The sequence below is a fragment of the Lissotriton helveticus genome, chromosome 6 (assembly GCF_964261635.1).
Source record: "Lissotriton helveticus chromosome 6, aLisHel1.1, whole genome shotgun sequence".
NCBI lineage: Eukaryota > Metazoa > Chordata > Amphibia > Caudata > Salamandridae > Lissotriton > Lissotriton helveticus.
The window spans coordinates 787469726-787488885 of NC_136067.1; the positions used below are offsets into that span (position 1 = coordinate 787469726).

A 19160-nucleotide genomic window follows, 5' to 3' on the forward strand; every position below is an offset into this window, starting at 1 on the left:
GAGTGCAGAGTGACAGTGAGTGCAGAGTGACAGTGAGGGCAGAGTGACAGTGAGGGCAGAGTGACAGTGAGGGCAGAGTGACAGTGAGGGCAGAGTGACAGTGAGGGCAGAGTGACAGTGAGTGCAGAGTGACAGTGAGGGCAGAGTGACTGTAGAGTGAGTGCAGAGTGAGTGCATAGTGACAGTGAGTGCAGAGTGAGTGCAGAGTGACAGTGAGTGCAGAGTGACAGTGAGTGCAGAGTGACAGTGAGTGCAGAGTGACAGTGAGTGCAGAGTGAGTGCAGAGTGACAGTGAGTGCAGAGTGACAGTGAGTGCAGAGTGACAGTGAGTGCAGAGTGACAGCAGAGTGACAGTGAGTGCAGAGTGAGTGCAGAGTGACAGTGAGTGCAGAGTGACAGTGAGGGCAGAGTGACAGTGAGGGCAGAGTGACAGTGAGGGCAGAGTGACAGTGAGTGCAGAGTGAGTGCAGAGTGACAGTGAGTGCAGAGTGAGTGCAGAGTGACAGTGAGTGCAGAGTGACAGTGAGTGCAGAGTGACAGTGAGTGCAGAGTGACAGTGAGTGCAGAGTGACAGCAGAGTGACAGTGAGTGCAGAGTGACAGCAGAGTGACAGTGAGTGCAGAGTGAGTGCAGAGTGACAGTGAGTGCAGAGTGACAGTGAGTGCAGAGTGACAGTGAGTGCAGAGTGACAGTGAGTGCAGAGTGACAGCAGAGTGACAGTGAGTGCAGAGTGACAGCAGAGTGACAGTGACAGCAGAGTGACAGTGACAGCAGAGTGACAGTGACAGCAGAGTGACAGCAGAGTGACAGTGACAGCAGAGTGACAGTGACAGCAGAGTGACAGTGAGTGCAGAGTGACAGTGAGTGCAGAGTGACAGTGAGGGCAGAGTGGCAGTGAGGGCAGAGTGACAGTGAGGGCAGAGTGGCAGTGAGGGCAGAGTGACTGTAGAGTGAGTGCAGAGTGAGTGCACAGTGACAGTGAGTGCAGAGTGAGTGCAGAGTGACAGTGAGTGCAAAGTGACAGTGAGTGCAAAGTGACAGTGAGTGCAGAGTGAGTGCCGAGTGACAGTGAGTGCCGAGTGACAGTGAGTGCAGAGTGACAGTGAGGGCAGAGTGGCAGTGAGGGCAGAGTGACTGTAGAGTGAGTGCAGAGTGACAGTGAGTGCAGAGTGAGTGCAGAGTGACAGTGAGGGCAGAGTGGCAGTGAGGGCAGAGTGACTGTAGAGTGAGTGCAGAGTGAGTGCAGAGTGACAGTGAGGGCAGAGTGGCAGTGAGGGCAGAGTGACTGTAGAGTGAGTGCAGAGTGAGTGCAGAGTGACAGTGAGTGCAGAGTGAGTGCAGAGTGACAGTGAGTGCAGAGTGACAGTGAGTGCAGAGTGACAGTGAGTGCAGAGTGACAGTGAGTGCAGAGTGACAGTGAGTGCAGAGTGACAGTGAGTGCAGAGTGACAGTGAGGGCAGAGTGACAGTGAGGGCAGAGTGACAGTGAGGGCAGAGTGAGTGCAGAGTGACAGTGAGTGCAGAGTGACAGTGAGTGCAGAGTGAGTGCAGAGTGACAGTGAGTGCAGAGTGAGTGCAGAGTGACAGTGAGGGCAGAGTGACAGTGAGGGCAGAGTGACAGTGAGGGCAGAGTGACAGTGAGGGCAGAGTGACAGTGAGGGCAGAGTGACAGTGAGGGCAGAGTGACAGTGAGGGCAGAGTGAGTGCAGGGTGACAGTGAGTGCAGAGTGACAGTGAGTACAGAGTGAGTGCAGAGTGACAGTGAGTGCAGAGTGACAGTGAGTGCAGAGTGACAGAGTGACAGTGAGTGCAGAGTGACAGCAGAGTGACAGTGAGTGCAGAGTGACAGCAGAGTGACAGTGAGTGCAGAGTGACAGCAGAGTGACAGTGACAGCAGAGTGACAGTGACAGCAGAGTGACAGTGAGTGCAGAGTGACAGTGAGTGCAGAGTGACAGTGAGTGCAGAGTGACAGTGAGTGCAGGGTGACAGTGAGGGCAGAGTGACAGTGAGGGCAGAGTGACAGTGAGGGCAGAGTGACAGTGAGGGCAGAGTGGCAGTGAGGGCAGAGTGGCAGTGAGGGCAGAGTGACTGTAGAGTGAGTGCAGAGTGAGTGCACAGTGACAGTGAGTGCAGAGTGAGTGCAGAGTGACAGTGAGTTCAGAGTGACAGTGAGTGCAGAGTGAGTGCAGAGTGACAGTGAGTGCAGAGTGACAGTGAGTGCAGAGTGACAGTGAGTGCAGAGTGACAGTGAGTGCAGAGTGACAGTGAGGGCAGAGTGACAGTGAGGGCAGAGTGGCAGTGAGGGCAGAGTGACAGTGAGTGCAGAGTGACAGTGAGGGCAGAGTGGCAGTGAGGGCAGAGTGAGTGCAGAGTGACAGTGAGGGCAGAGTGGCAGTGAGGGCAGAGTGACTGTAGAGTGAGTGCAGAGTGAGTGCAGAGTGACAGTGAGTGCAGAGTGAGTGCAGAGTGACAGTGAGTGCAGAGTGACAGTGAGTGCAGAGTGAGTGCAGAGTGACAGTGAGTGCAGAGTGAGTGCAGAGTGACAGTGAGTGCAGAGTGACAGTGAGTGCAGAGTGACAGTGAGTGCAGAGTGACAGTGAGTGCAGAGTGACAGTGAGTGCAGAGTGACAGTGAGTGCAGAGTGACAGCAGAGGGACAGTGAGTGCAGAGTGACAGTGAGTGCAGAGTGACAGTGAGTGCAGAGTGACAGCAGAGTGACAGTGAGTGCAGAGTGACAGTGAGTGCAGAGTGACAGTGAGTGCAGAGTGACAGTGAGTGCAGAGTGACAGTGAGTGCAGAGTGACAGTGAGTGCAGAGTGACAGTGAGTGCAGAGTGACAGCAGAGGGACAGTGAGTGCAGAGTGACAGTGAGGGCAGAGTGCAGAGTGAGGGCAGAGTGCAGAGTGAGGGCAGAGTGAGGGCAGAGTGAGGGCAGAGTGAGTGCAGAGTGAGGGCAGAGTGAGGGCAGAGTGAGGGCAGAGTGAGTGCAGAGTGACAGTGAGTGCAGAGTGACAGTGAGTGCAGAGTGACAGTGAGTGCAGAGTGACAGTGAGTGCAGAGTGACAGTGAGTGCAGAGTGACAGTGAGTGCAGAGTGACTGTGAGTGCAGAGTGACTGTGAGTGCAGAGTGACTGTGAGTGCAGAGTGAGTGCAGAGTGAGGGCAGAGTGAGGGCAGAGTGAGGGCAGAGTGAGTGCAGAGTGACAGTGAGTGCAGAGTGACAGTGAGTGCAGAGTGACAGTGAGTGCAGAGTGACAGTGAGTGCAGAGTGACTGTAGAGTGCAGAGTGACTGTAGAGTGCAGAGTGACTGTAGAGTGCAGAGTGACTGTAGAGTGCAGAGTGACTGTAGAGTGCAGAGTGACTGTAGAGTGCAGAGTGACTGTAGAGTGCAGAGTGACTGTAGAGTGCAGAGTGACTGTAGAGTGCAGAGTGACTGTAGAGTGCAGAGTGACTGTAGAGTGCAGAGTGACTGTAGAGTGCAGAGTGACTGTAGAGTGCAGAGTGACTGTAGAGTGCAGAGTGACTGTAGAGTGCCGAGTGACTGTAGAGTGCCGAGTGACTGTAGAGTTCCGAGTGACTGTAGAGTTCCGAGTGACTGTAGAGTTCCGAGTGACTGTAGAGTTCCGAGTGACTGTAGAGTGCCGAGTGACTGTAGAGTGCCGAGTGACTGTAGAGTGCCGAGTGACTGTAGAGTGCCGAGTGACTGTAGAGTGCCGAGTGACTGTAGAGTGCCGAGTGACTGTAGAGTGCCGAGTGACTGTAGAGTGCCGAGTGACTGTAGAGTGCCGAGTGACTGTAGAGTGCCGAGTGACTGTAGAGTGCCGAGTGACTGTAGAGTGCCGAGTGACTGTAGAGTGCCGAGTGACTGTAGAGTGCCGAGTGAGTTCAGAGTGACTGTAGAGTGCAGAGTGACTGTAGAGTGACTGTAGAGTGCAGAGTGACTGTAGAGTGACTGTAGAGTGCAGAGTGACTGTAGAGTGACTGTAGAGTGCAGAGTGACTGTAGAGTGCAGAGTGACTGTAGAGTGCAGAGTGACTGTAGAGTGCAGAGTGACTGTAGAGTGCAGAGTGACTGTAGAGTGCAGAGTGACTGTAGAGTGCAGAGTGACTGTAGAGTGCAGAGTGACTGTAGAGTGACTGTAGAGTGCAGAGTGACTGTAGAGTGACTGTAGAGTTCAGAGTGACTGTAGAGTGACTGTAGAGTTCAGAGTGACTGTAGAGTGCAGAGTGACTGTAGAGTGCAGAGTGACTGTAGAGTGCAGAGTGACTGTAGAGTGCAGAGTGACTGTAGAGTGCAGAGTGACTGTAGAGTGCAGAGTGACTGTAGAGTGCAGAGTGACTGTAGAGTGCAGAGTGACTGTAGAGTGCAGAGTGACTGTAGAGTGCAGAGTGACTGTAGAGTGCAGAGTGACTGTAGAGTGCAGAGTGACTGTAGAGTGCAGAGTGACTGTAGAGTGCAGAGTGACTGTAGAGTGCAGAGTGACTGTAGAGTGCAGAGTGACTGTAGAGTTCAGAGTGACTGTAGAGTTCAGAGTGACTGTAGAGTGCAGAGTGACTGTAGAGTGCAGAGTGACTGTAGAGTGCAGAGTGACTGTAGAGTGCAGAGTGACTGTAGAGTGCAGAGTGACTGTAGAGTGCAGAGTGACTGTAGAGTGCAGAGTGACTGTAGAGTGCAGAGTGACTGTAGAGTGCAGAGTGACTGTAGAGTGCAGAGTGACTGTAGAGTGCAGAGTGACTGTAGAGTGCAGAGTGACTGTAGAGTGCAGAGTGACTGTAGAGTGCAGAGTGACTGTAGAGTGCAGAGTGACTGTAGAGTGCAGAGTGACTGTAGAGTGCAGAGTGACTGTAGAGTGCAGAGTGACAGTGAGTGCAGAGTGACAGAGTGCAGAGTGACAGCAGAGTGACAGTGAGTGCAGAGTGACTGTAGAGTGCAGAGTGACAGTGAGTGCAGAGTGACTGTAGAGTGCAGAGTGACAGTGAGTGCAGAGTGACAGTGAGTGCAGAGTGACTGTAGAGTGCAGAGTGACAGTGAGTGCAGAGTGACAGTAGAGTGCAGAGTGACAGCAGAGTGACAGTGAGTGCAGAGTGACTGTAGAGTGCAGAGTGACAGTGAGTGCAGAGTGACTGTAGAGTGCAGAGTGACAGTGAGTGCAGAGTGACAGTAGAGTGCAGAGTGACAGCAGAGTGACAGTGAGTGCAGAGTGACAGTGAGTGCAGAGTGACAGTAGAGTGCAGAGTGACAGCAGAGTGACAGTGAGTGCAGAGTGACAGTGAGTGCAGAGTGACTGTAGAGTGCAGAGTGACTGTAGAGTGACAGTGAGTGCAGAGTGACAGTGAGTGCAGAGTGACAGTAGAGTGCAGAGTGACAGCAGAGTGACAGTGAGTGCAGAGTGACAGTGAGTGCAGAGTGACTGTAGAGTGCAGAGTGACTGTAGAGTGCAGAGTGACTGTAGAGTGCAGAGTGACTGTAGAGTGCAGAGTGACTGTAGAGTGCAGAGTGACTGTAGAGTGACTGTAGAGTGCAGAGTGACTGTAGAGTGCAGAGTGACTGTAGAGTGCAGAGTGACTGTAGAGTGCAGAGTGACTGTAGAGTGCAGAGTGACTGTAGAGTGCCGAGTGACTGTAGAGTTCCGAGTGACTGTAGAGTTCCGAGTGACTGTAGAGTTCCGAGTGACTGTAGAGTTCCGAGTGACTGTAGAGTGCAGAGTGACAGTGAGTGCAGAGTGACAGTGAGTGCAGAGTGACAGTGAGTGACAGTGAGTGCAGAGTGACAGTGAGTGCAGAGTGACAGTGAGTGCAGAGTGACAGTGAGTGCAGAGTGACAATGAGTGACAGTGAGTGCAGAGTGACAGTGAGTGCAGAGTGACTGCAGAGACAGTGTGTCAGGGTGCACATTGTGTGAGTGTGCAGAATGAGTGTGCAGGGTAAACAGTGTGTGACTATGTAGGGTGACATTGGGAGTGTGCGGGTGAGCAGTGTGTGAATGTGTAGGGGCAGTGTGTGAGTGTGCAGAAAACACCACACACACATACACCACACACACATAACGCACACACAAACCACACACCTCAGTCTCTCAACACCACACACTTGTCACCACTCAACACAACACACTCACCACCACACTCACTCCCCAGGCTCACCCCCACAGACTCACCACCACACACTCACCAGCACACAGAAAACAACACACACAACAACACACCCCCAGCCGTCAATGAATGCTTTCACCATGCACAAACACCAACAACCATCATCCATCTGTGCACGCTTTTACCAAGCACACACCCACCAGCCATCAGTGCACCCTTCCACCAGGCACACACACCTCCAGCCGGCAGTGCACTTTTCCACCAAGCAATCGCAGTATGGTACACTTTACTTTTAAACATATTCATATAAAGCACAGCATGCCACCATTGGTAAAATTACAATTCAACCAAGATACTTCCACTACACACCACATGCACACACTCCATAACACATGGCAAAAAGACATTGGCATTTACAATGCCATTAGCTCAAACTCAAATAAATCCGAGCCCGATTGCATTTCTAATGCTTGTTCAAGTATGACTGCGTTTTAACTTGTTCACTCACTGCTTCAGATCCTTGACCCAGAGTGCACTGCACAGTGTTCTACAGCTATGATGAATTGTGTCTTTCAAGGAATGTATGCTACTATTCGCATTGACATGAAAACTGGTAAGGCATTTAGCTCCTTTTCTAGCTGTGTAGGTATTGACGAGCGCTACAATAAAGACTTGCCCGGCTTCACACAATGTATAACATTACTGCTTCTCCACTACGATTCAGTTTTATATTCAGTATTTGGAAACTAGTCACACTAGCTACACTGCCATTGTTGAAATGTCTTCCTGTAATATCCTGTTTCAAAGGTGTTCGGGCCGGTTGTGTTCCATGAAAGCACTTGAAGGGACCTTTGATTTTGATCTACTTTTAAATACAGGCGATAAATGTTGAGGATACGTGGATATTCTTCAAGTTGTGCACCCCTTCCTTTTAACAACCATTAAATATATAAAAATGTAATGTGAACATGGGAGCTCGAGAAGTCTGGAGATCTCAGATATCCTTCCTATTTTTAAGGATGTTTGGAAAGACAAAATTAATTAGCATAAGTGCTGACTCTATTTTGTCATACAAACATTTTCATCGTAATGTTTCTTTTTCAGCTTGTCAAGCAGTTATGAAGCTCAAATGAAGAGTCTTTTACGGATTGTAAGAATATTTTGCCACGTGTTTCGCATTGGCCCGTCCTCTCCCAATAATGGAAATGGCATGGGCTACAATGGAAATAAAACCCCAAGAAGTCAGGCGTTCAAGGTCAGAAAAATATATGACGTGTTTAGGAAGATAGACGGTAAAGAGATGAATTTGACAAAGCATGCATTCATTAATCAGACTCCTCCCGAACAGGACGTAAGTTTGGTTGATACCACACATCCATTTTTTAAGTTTGGCCAGTCTCTCTTTCCATATTTCTCTGCTCACCAATCAAAAGTTTACTCTCACTATCAAAGAACTGATTATTGTAAACCTGTTTGCCTTCTTTTCATTTAATTTCTAAAGTTTAAGATTGTTTTCTAATAATATGAAACTTCCAATTTGTGTTTATTTTATGTTTGTATTGGAAGTGGGACCATATAAAAAGAATTATATGTTGAAATGGGCTAAATACCAAAGTGGTAGTAATAATAATTAATTATCCAACTCTTTATTGGTCTATAGAAAAAAACAAGGTGTCACACGTTTTAGTAATATGTAGTGGCCACCTGTCAAAGTGGGGATATAGTTTAAAATACTCACTTTGGTATGTAAGTGTTTCTATTGAAATACAATCAATTATTGTGAACAAAAAATATCACCTAGCAGCAACTTTTTCTCTCACTGTTTTCTAAAAATGTGTTCTTTTGTATGGTACCTTGATTTAACTACAAAGGTGAGAGAAAAATTACAATATAGGTCCCAATCCCTTATATCACCTTCTCCTTAAACATTTGCCGAAACTTGCTCTTTTTGGTGTGCTGACTGGTCTGTATATTCCTGTTCAATAATGGCTGCATATTTGGTATAAGGAATCCCCTTTTTCAGCTTGGTCATCCATGATTTTCACCTTTCCATGAACAAGATTTGTGCTAGTAGTTTGATGCTGTGTGCTGTGCGATTACCATGCAGTACCATAGTGTTGTGTCCCTAAATCTATATTGTAACATTCCTTCATTACCTAACTTTCCTTTAATATTATTATGAGTTGGCAGAAATTACACCAGTGGTGTTGAAGTTAAATGTCGTTCAGGCTGCTGTGTGATTTTACACCATCTATATACATGACAAAATTGAATGGCTCCAGAGAGCATGATTTGTTCTGTTTAAAAGCACTGCAGTGTCACATGTCATTTAGAATGCCTTTTCCATATAGAACAACCTACTTGTATATATTAGCTAAGTCAACCCTAAAATGTGCCTTGTAAGCCCACATGGCTGGGTGCTTGAGGTACAAAAAGTGGGGCATACTAGATATTAAGTGTACCCTTGCAGTGAACAGTTACAGAAATCTTTTTATCACTGGGTGTGTAAAGCTACGTTTTACAAGAACAGTTCTAGTTATGAATAAAAGACACTTAATTGTACATTGGCCTAGGAAAATGATGATAGAGCACTCAGTCAGAGTAATTTTCTATACAGTATTAAAACCCTAATTCAGTTGTGAAAGAGGATTTTTGATAACTTAGTGGAGAGTAACTTTTTAAAAGTGGACTTTATACGGTCTGAGTATACACAGTTTTAGCATTGGCTTGCCGCACTGCCCAGCTCCTGAGACTGAATACGCATCCCACCCGGGCTATTAACAACTCTACTCCTGGAAGATAGGGCTTGCCCTCTGTCAGTCAAAAGGTTGAAGTGGTGTTAACAATGACCCCATAGCAAGGCTTAGCCATCTGGGAGGGGACAGGACCAATTAGCAATACATAGGGCAGCTATCACGGTTAATCCTTTAAAAGTAGAGATCCCAAATGGGACTGTCAGTAACTGAAACCATTCATGGCTAGTGCCTCCTTCAACATTGTGTGTGGTCTGAGCAAGATGAAAAATTAGTTCCGGCAATGGCAGAAGGGAGGCAAGCGCATCTCTGTGGGGAAGTGGCTATATTGAAGGGCAAGACCTGTAGCTGGAAGAAGGCTAGAGCCATTTTTTATGAGAGTATCTGGAAGGGTTTGCAGAAAAGTAAGTGCTACAGTTTGGGTTGTATGGGAAAGTAGCCAGAGTTGGGCATAGTGCATTCTCCAGTTATTGACTAGTGCTCACGATGAGGAGGTCACCTCACTGCCTCCTCCTCAACAGAATATTCGTAGACCTGAGAAGACAACACATGAAAAACAAGACCCACATTGTCCTTATGCTTTGTGGCATTGAGGGACTGGAGCTGCTCTTCAAATGCCAGTGTTTGGCCAACTGTGACAGCTACTAGACACAACCGGCAAAAGAATTCCTAACTCCCAGAAAGCCCAACTGACCACTGTAGACTGGTGCCTACAGAAAGCCTGACTGGAGAGAGACCAGGTGCCCCAAAGCCTTCCTGATAACCTGTAGGCCGCAGGAGTGATCAGAAAGAACTCTCCTAGGAGTTCAAGAAATGTGGGCCTGTGACATTTTACTGTGACATTTTACCATCTCCCAATAAGGTGCTGAGACTTCCCTGGGGAGGGCACACCTTTTGTTTGCAAGGTATCCAGGTATTTCATTCTCTGTGCATTTTGGCAGACTAAAAAGGTCTCCTAGGACCTTGTGATCCAGGTACTTATCATGGCTACAGCTTCCAGCTTTGCCCCACTGGTGGATTTGAAGAACCAAATAGGTGATTATATCTGAAGGTAAGACCTTGAACCAGGGCGGGGTATCGGAGTGACCTTGGTGGCTATGGAATCCTCTTTTGCGGTGCTCTGAGCTTTTGTCTTCAAAATCCAATGGCCTCAGCAGGCGTTTGATGACGGCACATATAATTTTGAGGGATTATCACTGGATTTCCCTACCTTGCTTTTGACTTGGAACTCCATATAATAAAGTGAAATTTTGACTGGTGTCAGTCTGAAATGGCACTTAGGTTCCAATCAAACGTAATCTGCGATTTTCAGTAAACGCTTTGTGCTTACTTAGCCAGCCCTAGGATGCTATTTCCAGTCCAGGGAAGACCTGGCCTGGCTGTTCGGGCTGGACTGCTCCCATTGAGGGAAGAGTAAAGACTGATTTGCATATGGCTGGGTGCAAACTGGAATTGCATGGGGCATCAATAAGGGTGCCTGTAAATATCTTTAGAAATTACCTGGTGTCAGTATTATCTTAGATGCTCCGAGGCATCCTAATGCTTCATGGTGTGTCCAGATCTACATTATTGTATCCTTATGATATTGGTAAATCAGAATCAACCATATAGATTACAATTTGAAAAATATCTCCTTTAATTTGTCTTGTTTCCAACATAAATCTTCTGCTGGAATGGAGAAATATCTAGACTATACAGCTTCCTCTTATCTGTGAACATTATTCATTACATTTAAATTGGGGATTCTTCCAGCTAAAAATGAGTACCTCCTGGTTGTTCAAGCACCACTCCCACATCTGTAGTTGTCACAGCAGGTAAGATGCACTTTTGCACCCACTTCACAAAACTCACCAACCATTAGCTCAGAACGTTAGTACTATTCCTTGTGGTGCGATCTAGATGTGGTGGCTTCTGCCTCTGTAAAGATTCCTCAAATATTATAGTGCAATTATCAACATTTAGGCAATAGAGAAGCAAGAATGCTAGTTTGGACTGAAAGAAGTTGTTGTATGTGGTATGGCACTTCTGCACCACATCCAACACATTTCCTGAGTGTATGCCTTCAGCCTCTGCTAGTTCTACTAATGGGTAAGAGGAAAATTTAAAAAATGTTGATTGCTTCAGGATCGTCCTCCAGAATAGGTTGTGTTTTTTCCATATAGCCCTGTATTAGCATTTCGTGTTATGGCAGCGCTGTCAGTTAATATAATAGGTATTTATATCGTTATACATCATACCAGCAACCTAATAAATTCACTGCAATTGTTTAGTCTATGTTTACTGTAGTATAAACAGTGCTTCAATTTTATAATCCATGAGAGTGCTTACATAAAGAATAAGTAAAAGAACAAATTAAACACTTCCCATTTTCAAACCATATACCCCAAATAATTCTATGTGTCGTCTTCACATTCGGTATCTACAGGCAGATATGATTACATCTATGCTTCTAACTTGTGCACCATTTGTTGACAACATACAGTGACATCTGGTACACTTTATGGTGGACGTTCATCTACTTTAGCCAACAGTGCTAACCATACAAAATCCCAGACGTCTGTGGCCGCACTGCTAGAACTCTGAGGGGCTGCCTCTAAAGTGACATTAATTCAGCTCCAAATCATTTTTACACATCATGCAATCGTTGTCTGGTGACCAGTGCACCATTCTTCTTTCATTGCGTAGCACTATTTCTTTTAGCTAACACCAGGTCTAAGTCCATAAACTTACATAACTGTGTAATATTTTTGAACCAAGGAATACTGCCCAGTAACAAAAGGGCTGGGTTCTGTGCGCTCACTGGACACTTCGGTGTCAAGCCTGTTTTCTCAGAACGCATTTGTTGAATCACTTGACATTGCCACACTATGTGATAACAGTTGGATAGTGCCGCCTGACCGAACAACCGGGACCATAGGGTCTCCAGTTCTTTAAAGAATTCCCTCCTTAAGATCATAGGTATTGCTGTGAAAAGGTAAAGTCACTGAGGCAGGATCAACATTTTCAGTATTGCAACCCAACCCAGTTGGTAAATGGGGAGTCTACAGCAGAATTGGATGGAGTGCCCTATTGTCGATGCCACTATCGATGTTACCAGACAACATTTGGGCTTCTCAATGATGCATAGGATCATCCAGATACTTAAACGCCACCAGTCGCTCCCGTAGTAAGGATCTAGGTAGCTCTAATTGATCTGTGTGCAAATGAATCAGGAAGAGACATGGTTTTTCCCAATTAATATGTAGGCTTGAATCTGAAAGAAACAGGTTGGTATTAGATTCCTTACCTTAGAATATCCCCAGGCGTCAGACTGAATCTGGAAAATTTTGCGTAGCAGTACCCCTACGCGTCGGTAGGCGTCGTCTGCGGCTCCGCGTCCGTTGTCGGAGCCGGGATGATGTCGTCGGAGTACTTAGACGCCGCCCTCGCGCGCTGACGTCAGTTCTTCTTTTTTTCGCGCCAGCAAGCGCAGGTCCGGAGAAAGTGGTCCCCTTTAGTCACTTTTTGACTAAGCTTTTTCGATCCTTTTTGGATCCGTTTCGAGTCTACGACTCCATCGGTGCCGGTAGGGATGCCCGGGTTCAAGCCCTGTGCCGACTGCAACTGATGTCGGTTACCGACCCCCACCGCCGGTGCCTACATTGCCTGCGGCCCGACCACGATGACAAGTCGTGCCCCGACTGCCGGGCCTTGATATCGAAGGCTAGGTGGAAGCGGTCCTGCAAGCGCCTCGAGCCCTGGCAGATGGCCCCGCGCCGCCTGAAGTCCCGGTCCGGTAGGAGGTCGAGGGACCGGTCACAGGGCCAGAGTCATCACAGCTCGGCGAGTCGACACCACTCGTCGGGCTCCAAGTCCTCAGGTAAGAGGCACAAGAAGTCGAAGAGGCGACATCGCTCTTCTGACTCCCCCGATGCTCGCGCGATGCGGCCGGGGGTTCGAGTGACACCGCCCACGCGGCTCCGCCGGAGCCGCGGCCTGCTCCATACCCGCGGGCCCTGGGCAGAACGCGACGCCAGAGGAGATCGATGCCTTCCTCATGGCCATGAGGTCGCTCTCTCCTCCGTCGGGTTCCGCGGCGCATTCGGGCCCAGCGGACCCGACTGGGAGCCGCAAGGCCCCATTGTATCCGTTTCCGGGTCGACACTGGTCGACCTTACGACTCCACCGGCGTGGAGGGACGCCCCCCCTCCCTAGGGTGTCACCCCCGGCGCCGTCCTCGGACGCCGACGTCCCTGGTCCAACCCTCGGTCCAGATCCGGCGTCGGAGCAGCGTCCCTCTATGCCGCATTCTGCACCGGCCGAAGAGCAATTCTTCGAGAATCTGGGTACATCATTTATCCCTGAATTTCAGGACATGGACGACGAGGGAGACTGGGGTGGGGGGTCTGAGGACAGCCTGGCACAAGAGTGCCAGTCATATAAGGACTGAACACAGGAACTAGGGGAAGCCAGTGGCCTGGATATCTCCCTAGACACTGGTTTTGTCTCCCCTCCTACCGTGGCTACGGAGGAGGGGGCAGCTTACAGTGTGGTGCTGATGAGGGCAGCCAAGGCCTTGGCTCTTGAGCTCCCTGTCGCAACAGTGAGGTCCAACATCCTCACAGAGATCCTTAAACCGCGGGTAAGCTCCCCAGAGCCTCTACTGCTGTTTAATGAGGCTCTCACAGACGTCCTGTTGGGCACTCGGTCCAGGCCCACTACAGGCCCTCCCATAGATAGGAACGTCGCTAGGCGCCACCGCCCAGCTCTGGGCGACCCTGGTTTCTTGTCCACCCACCCCACCCCGAGAGTCTGGTTATCCAGGCCTCTACCTCCCAATCCGCATTCCCGACGGCACCACCAGATCGGGAATCCAAGAGGTATGAACAGTTCGGAAAGAAGGATGTTCTCCTCCCTTAGTTTGGGGTTGCGGTCAGTCAACACTGCGTGCCTCTTGGGCCGTTACACCCACTCTCTGTGGGATACGGTTGCGGCCGTGCTGCCTGAGTGCCCGGAGGGAGCCCGGGCGAAACTCGCTCAAGCCCTTGCGGAGGAAAGGGACGCAGCGCGGTACTCTATCAGATGTGGACTGGATACCACGGACTCGCTAGGAAGAACGATTTCCACGTCTGTGGCGGTTCGCTGCCACGCCTGGCTGAGGTCCGCCAACTTTTCGGCCGATGTCCAAAACACCCTTATGGACATGCCGTTCGATGGCTGCCACCTCTTCGGTGGCAAGGCAGATCATGCGCTGGAACGCTTTAAGGACTCCAGGGCTACGGCCAAGTCCTTGGGCTTGTTGGCCCCACGCCAGCAATCTTCTGCCCAGCCCTCCTTTCGTGGCCACGGAAGGGGTGCTCCCACACGTCCTGCCAGCCACGGGCCGCAGACTAACATTCAGCGCGGTGGCGGACGTGGTTACAGTCGCGGCGGTAACAGGGGACAACGGCGCGGCCAGTCCACATCCACCCCCGCAGCATCCACCTCAAAGCCTTCCTAGTCCGAGCTTTCAGGCCCATTTGACGCCAGTGGGGGGCAGGGTTCGCTATCACCTCCTCCACTGGTGCTCCATCACATCGGACAGGTGGGTGCTGCAAATCATCCGAAGGGGCTGCTCCCTCCCCTTCGAGGCGACCCCTCCAGCCATGCCACCGCAGTACCACCGCGTGTCGGGGGATCACTTGCAACTTCTGCAAGAGGAAGTTATGGCCCTCTTGGCCAAGGGGGCCATTGAGCGCGTTCCTGGGCCAGAAGTAGGGTGTGGTTGTTACTCCCACTACTTTCTGGTTCCCAAGAAGGGCAAAGGGGGCCTCTGCCCTATCTTCGACCGCCGGAACATCAACGGCTTCCTCAGGAAGGAGAAGTTCAAGATGCTGACTTTGGCTCAGGTCTTAGCTACCCTAGACCCAGGAGACTGGATGGTAGCGTTGGACTTGCAGGACGCCCATTTCCACATCCCCGTCCTGCCGGCCCACCGGCGTTACCTGCGGTTCACGGTAGGCCACGAGCACTTTCAGTTTACCGTGCTCCCCTTCGGCCTTACCAGCGCCCCACGGGTGTTCACGAAAGTGATGGCGGTAGTCGCAGCTCATCTGCGCAGGTTGGGGGTTTCAGTCTTCCCCCTACCTCGACGACTGGTTGTTGAAGGCGGGCTCACCCCAGACAGTCGTCAGCCACCTCCAGACTACGACCGACCTCCTGCACCTGCTGGGGTTCTCCATCAATGTGCCGAAGTCGCACCTGTGTCACTCTCAGAAGCTCCTCTTCATCGGAGCGGTTCTAGACTCTACGCAGTTTCGGGTTTATCCTCCCGAACAGCGGGTTTGGGATATTCAGGCTCTGATTCTGATCTTTCAGCCGGTATCCCGGGTCTCGGTCAGGTTGACGCTGCGGCTTCTGGGGCTGATGGCCTCCTGCATCCTTCTGGTGCATCACGCCAGGTGGCGCATGCGGGCTCTGCAGTGGGACCTGAAGTTTCAGTGGGCCCAGCATCAGGGCAACTTGACCGACCATGTCTTGATCTCGGAGGGCACTGCAAGACAGTTGCAGTGGTGGCTCACGGACCGCGATTGGGTCAGCGGCAGATCCCTCTCCCTACCCCAACCGGAGCGCGTAGTTGTGACGGACGTGTCCCTCCAGGGCTGGGGGTGGGGGCCACATGGGAGAGGCGGAGATCAGAGGCCTCTGGTCTCCGGCGGAGTCCCGGCTCCACATCAACCTTCTGGAGCTGCAGGCGATCTGGCTTGCACTGAAGGCATTCCTCCCCTCTGTCCGGGGGAGTATAGTGCAGGTGTTCACGGACAACACCACCACCATGTGGTACTACAACAAACAGGGCGGGGTGGGGTCGTGGACCCTTTGCCAGGAGGCTCTGCGCCTCTGGCAGTGGCTGGAACATCAGGGCGTGACCCTGGTGGTTCAACACCCTGCAGGTTCCCTGAACGCCAGGGCGGACGAACTCAGCCGTCGGTGCATGATGGATCACGAATGGCGTCTGAACACTGACGTGGCGCAAGGCCTCTTTCAGCAGTGGGGAGAGCCTTGGTTAGATCTATTCGACACAGAAGAGAACGCACAATGTCATCAGTTCTGTGCGTTGGAATTGCCAAGGCAGCACTCGCTCAGCGACGCTTTTCGTCGCGAGTGGAGTTGCGGTCTGTTGTACGCCTTTCCGCCTATACCACTTCTGCCCAGAGTGCTGAATAAGATCAGACGCGACCGGGCCCAAGTCATCCTTGTGGCTCCGGACAGGGCACGAAGATATTGGTATCCCGAGCTACTCAGCATGTCAGACGATCTCCCGATTCGTCTGCCTCTTCAGGATGACCTTCTGTCGCAGCAGCATGGGACGGTCCTCCACCCGAACCTGTTCAGTCTCCACTTACATGCGTGGAGATTGAGCGGCGGCAGTTGAGGCCATTTGACTTGCCTCCTGAAGTCTGTAATGTTATCCTGGAAGCCAGGCGTCCCTCCACAAAATCGGTATATGCCTGCAGGTGGAACAAATTTGTGGCATGGTGCACAGCAAAGGCTGTGGATCCCCTTTCTGCCCCCCTTTCAGAGGTTCTTCTCTTTCTTCTTTCTTTTGCCCAGCAGGGCTCTTCTCTGTGCACTATCAAGGGCTACCTCTCTGCCATTTCAGCCTTTTTAAGGCTACCTGATCAGCCTTCTCTTTTCAAGTCCCCTGTTGTAAATAGGTTTTTGAAGGGCATCACTCGTATGTTTCCTCCTGTTCCTTTCGTGATGCCTCAGTGGGACGTGAACCTTGTTCTGACTTGTCTGATGTGCGCTCCCTTCGAGCCACTTCATAACTGTCCTCTTCGTCTTCTTACTCTTAAGACTGCATTCCTGGTTGCCATCACCTCTGCCAGGCGAGTGAGTGAGCTCCAGGCTCTTTCTTCTCAACCTCCCTTCCTTTCTGTCCATCCGGACAAAGTTGTGTTGCGAACGCGACCCTCTTTCCTGCCCAAGGTAGTCGCAGCCTTCCACATCGGGCAGTCCATCACCTTGCCCACCTTCTTTCCGCTTCCGCATCCCTCGAAAGAGGAAGAGAGGCTCCACCGTCTGGACCCAAAACGTGCGCTCTCATATTATCTGGATCGCACACGCCAGTTCCGGGTGGATGACCAACTCTTTGTTGGTTACGTGGGCGCTAAGAAGGGACGGGTGGTGTACAAACGGACCATTTCTCAGTGGGTCGTCTTGTGCATCAAGGCTTGTTACTCTCTGGCTAAATAGGAGCCTCCTGTGGGGCTATGTGCCCATTCCACTCGGGCCACAGCGGCTACTACTGCCCTGGGGCGGAGAGTCCACTTGCAGGAAATGTGCCAGGCAGCTTCGTGGGCCTCGCTGCACACATTCGCAAGACACTACTGCCTGGACAGTCAAGTCTGGAGAGATGGCTTTTTCGGCCGTTCCGTTCTCCAGGACTTTCTGGTGTGATCATTGGTTCGCAGACCCACCACCGGGGTTGGTATTGCTGGGGGATCTATTCTAAGGTAAGGAATCTAATACTAACCTGTTTCTTCCAGATGCACAAGTTACTTACCATCGGTAATGATATATCTGTAAGAAACAGTAGTTAGTATTAGATTCCTTACCGCCCACCCATCCTCCCCGTTCTGCGAACAGATATCTAGGGTTCAGGTCATCCCCTTTCAGGGCCCTAGTTTTTATGGCACCAGTGTTGGTTTTTATCACGGCTCTGCGTTTCTGGAGCAGAAAAGCTGTGTATAAGAACTGACATCAGCGCGCGAGGGCTTGTTTAAGTACTCTGACAACGTCATCCTGGCGCCAACGACGCCGATGACGGACGCAGAGCCGCAGACGACGCCTACAGACGCACAGGGGTACTGCTACGCAAAATTTTCCGGATCCAGTCTGACGCCTGGGGCTATTCTAAGGTAAGGAATCTAATACTAACTACTGTTTCTTACAGATATATCGTCACCGAAGGTAAGTAACTTGTGCTACACTCTCAAAGTCCTCTAATACCTTCATGACATCAGGCAAAGTGACGGTAGATCTCTTATGTAAAGGACAGCATCATCCTTGTATAAGAAAGTCAAATTTGTGCTATGTGCAAGACTCATTTCTCAGTCTTGTGCTTTGTAACTCAGTATAGCCAGCAGTTGCTCAATAGCTAAGGCAAACACAAGAGGAGAGAAAGGACATTACTGTCTGGTGTATCTATGTATGTGCCACTAGACTGAGGTTACTCTCCCTGTTTGAACCCTAGCCAATTGGTGGGCATACAATAGCTGAATCTAGCCAATACATTTCGGCCCCAATAAGGTATGACAAGCTTTTTCAATTTCTTAGGAGGCAATTGCTGCATTGTCATGAGTTTGTGGCATTCAGTCTTAATACACAAAAGAGACATATTGGTGGTTGTGCAGTAACGTGGAATAAAGCCACACTAGTTGTGGTAACTGAGCGTTTTCAACAATGTCATCATTCTATTTGCTATTCCCTTTCCCAATATTTTATACTCTGGAATTGAACATGAAAAGCAGGCTGATCTTTCACATTCAAGGGACCCCTAACGGATTGAGTAAGACCACTATTATAGTTTCTATAGTCTAGTCGGGGAGCACCTCTCTGTAGCTCGTCCTCCTGTACATGAATAGCTTGGGAGCCAGCTTCAGCATATATGTAGAATACAATTTTGATGTTAAACCATCAGTTCCAGTGGTTTAACCCTTAGCCAGTTGATACATGGCAGTCCCTATTTCTATTCACTAATTCTACTTATTCTTGGGTCAAACAGGTCAGGGGGGCAATGCATATAAAGTACTCTAGTAATTAGCGAATAACGAGTCCGTTTCTGAGCGTGGCGCTCGGCACGTTCCCCTATGCCCCGCTGAGCTGACTCCGTGCCAGCCTGAGGGACCTCCGCGCTAGGAGCACACCCAGGCACCGAGTGATGCCTGCGGGTCTGAGCGCTCCCGCAGGAGTTGAAAGGGTTAGGGCGCCCTGGTCCGAGGAAGTATAACTGGATGCTGAAGCCGCCAAGACCCGAGTGAGAGCTTGAGCCCAGCGCCTCCATCACAGGCACGCCAGCATGGCAGGGTGAGGAGCTATGCTGCCCCCTGCGCCCACAGACTCCCCCAGAGACTCTAAGCTGCAGGAGCTGGATTCTGAGGGGCACCCCACAAACCTGATTCTATCGGTCACTTTCACACCCCGCCGGGGAGCCCTGATGCTCATTTAAAATGGCTCCCATCGGTCAGCGATTGACGGAGTTTCATAATGGTCAGTAAAATACTCTGAGCCGACGCTGCATATCATTGGCCGTGGCTGGTGGGGAATGCTTCCCCTTACGAAATCGCTAAGTA

General features: G+C 50.3%; 1 protein-coding gene across 4 annotated transcripts in view; it reads left to right on the forward strand.

Annotated features, from left to right (window-relative positions):
• Positions 1-19160, forward strand: part of HACE1 (HECT domain and ankyrin repeat containing E3 ubiquitin protein ligase 1) — a 302230-nt gene that overhangs the window by 87965 nt on the left and 195105 nt on the right. For 2 of the 4 annotated variants that reach the window (XM_078648310.1, XM_078648312.1), the window contains exon 11: positions 7196-7442. In XM_078648310.1, coding sequence (XP_078504436.1) covers positions 7196-7442 — 247 coding nt within the window. The remainder of the gene's footprint in view (positions 1-7195; positions 7443-19160) is intronic. The other 2 variants (XM_078648311.1, XM_078648313.1) reach the window with 1 other exon arrangement.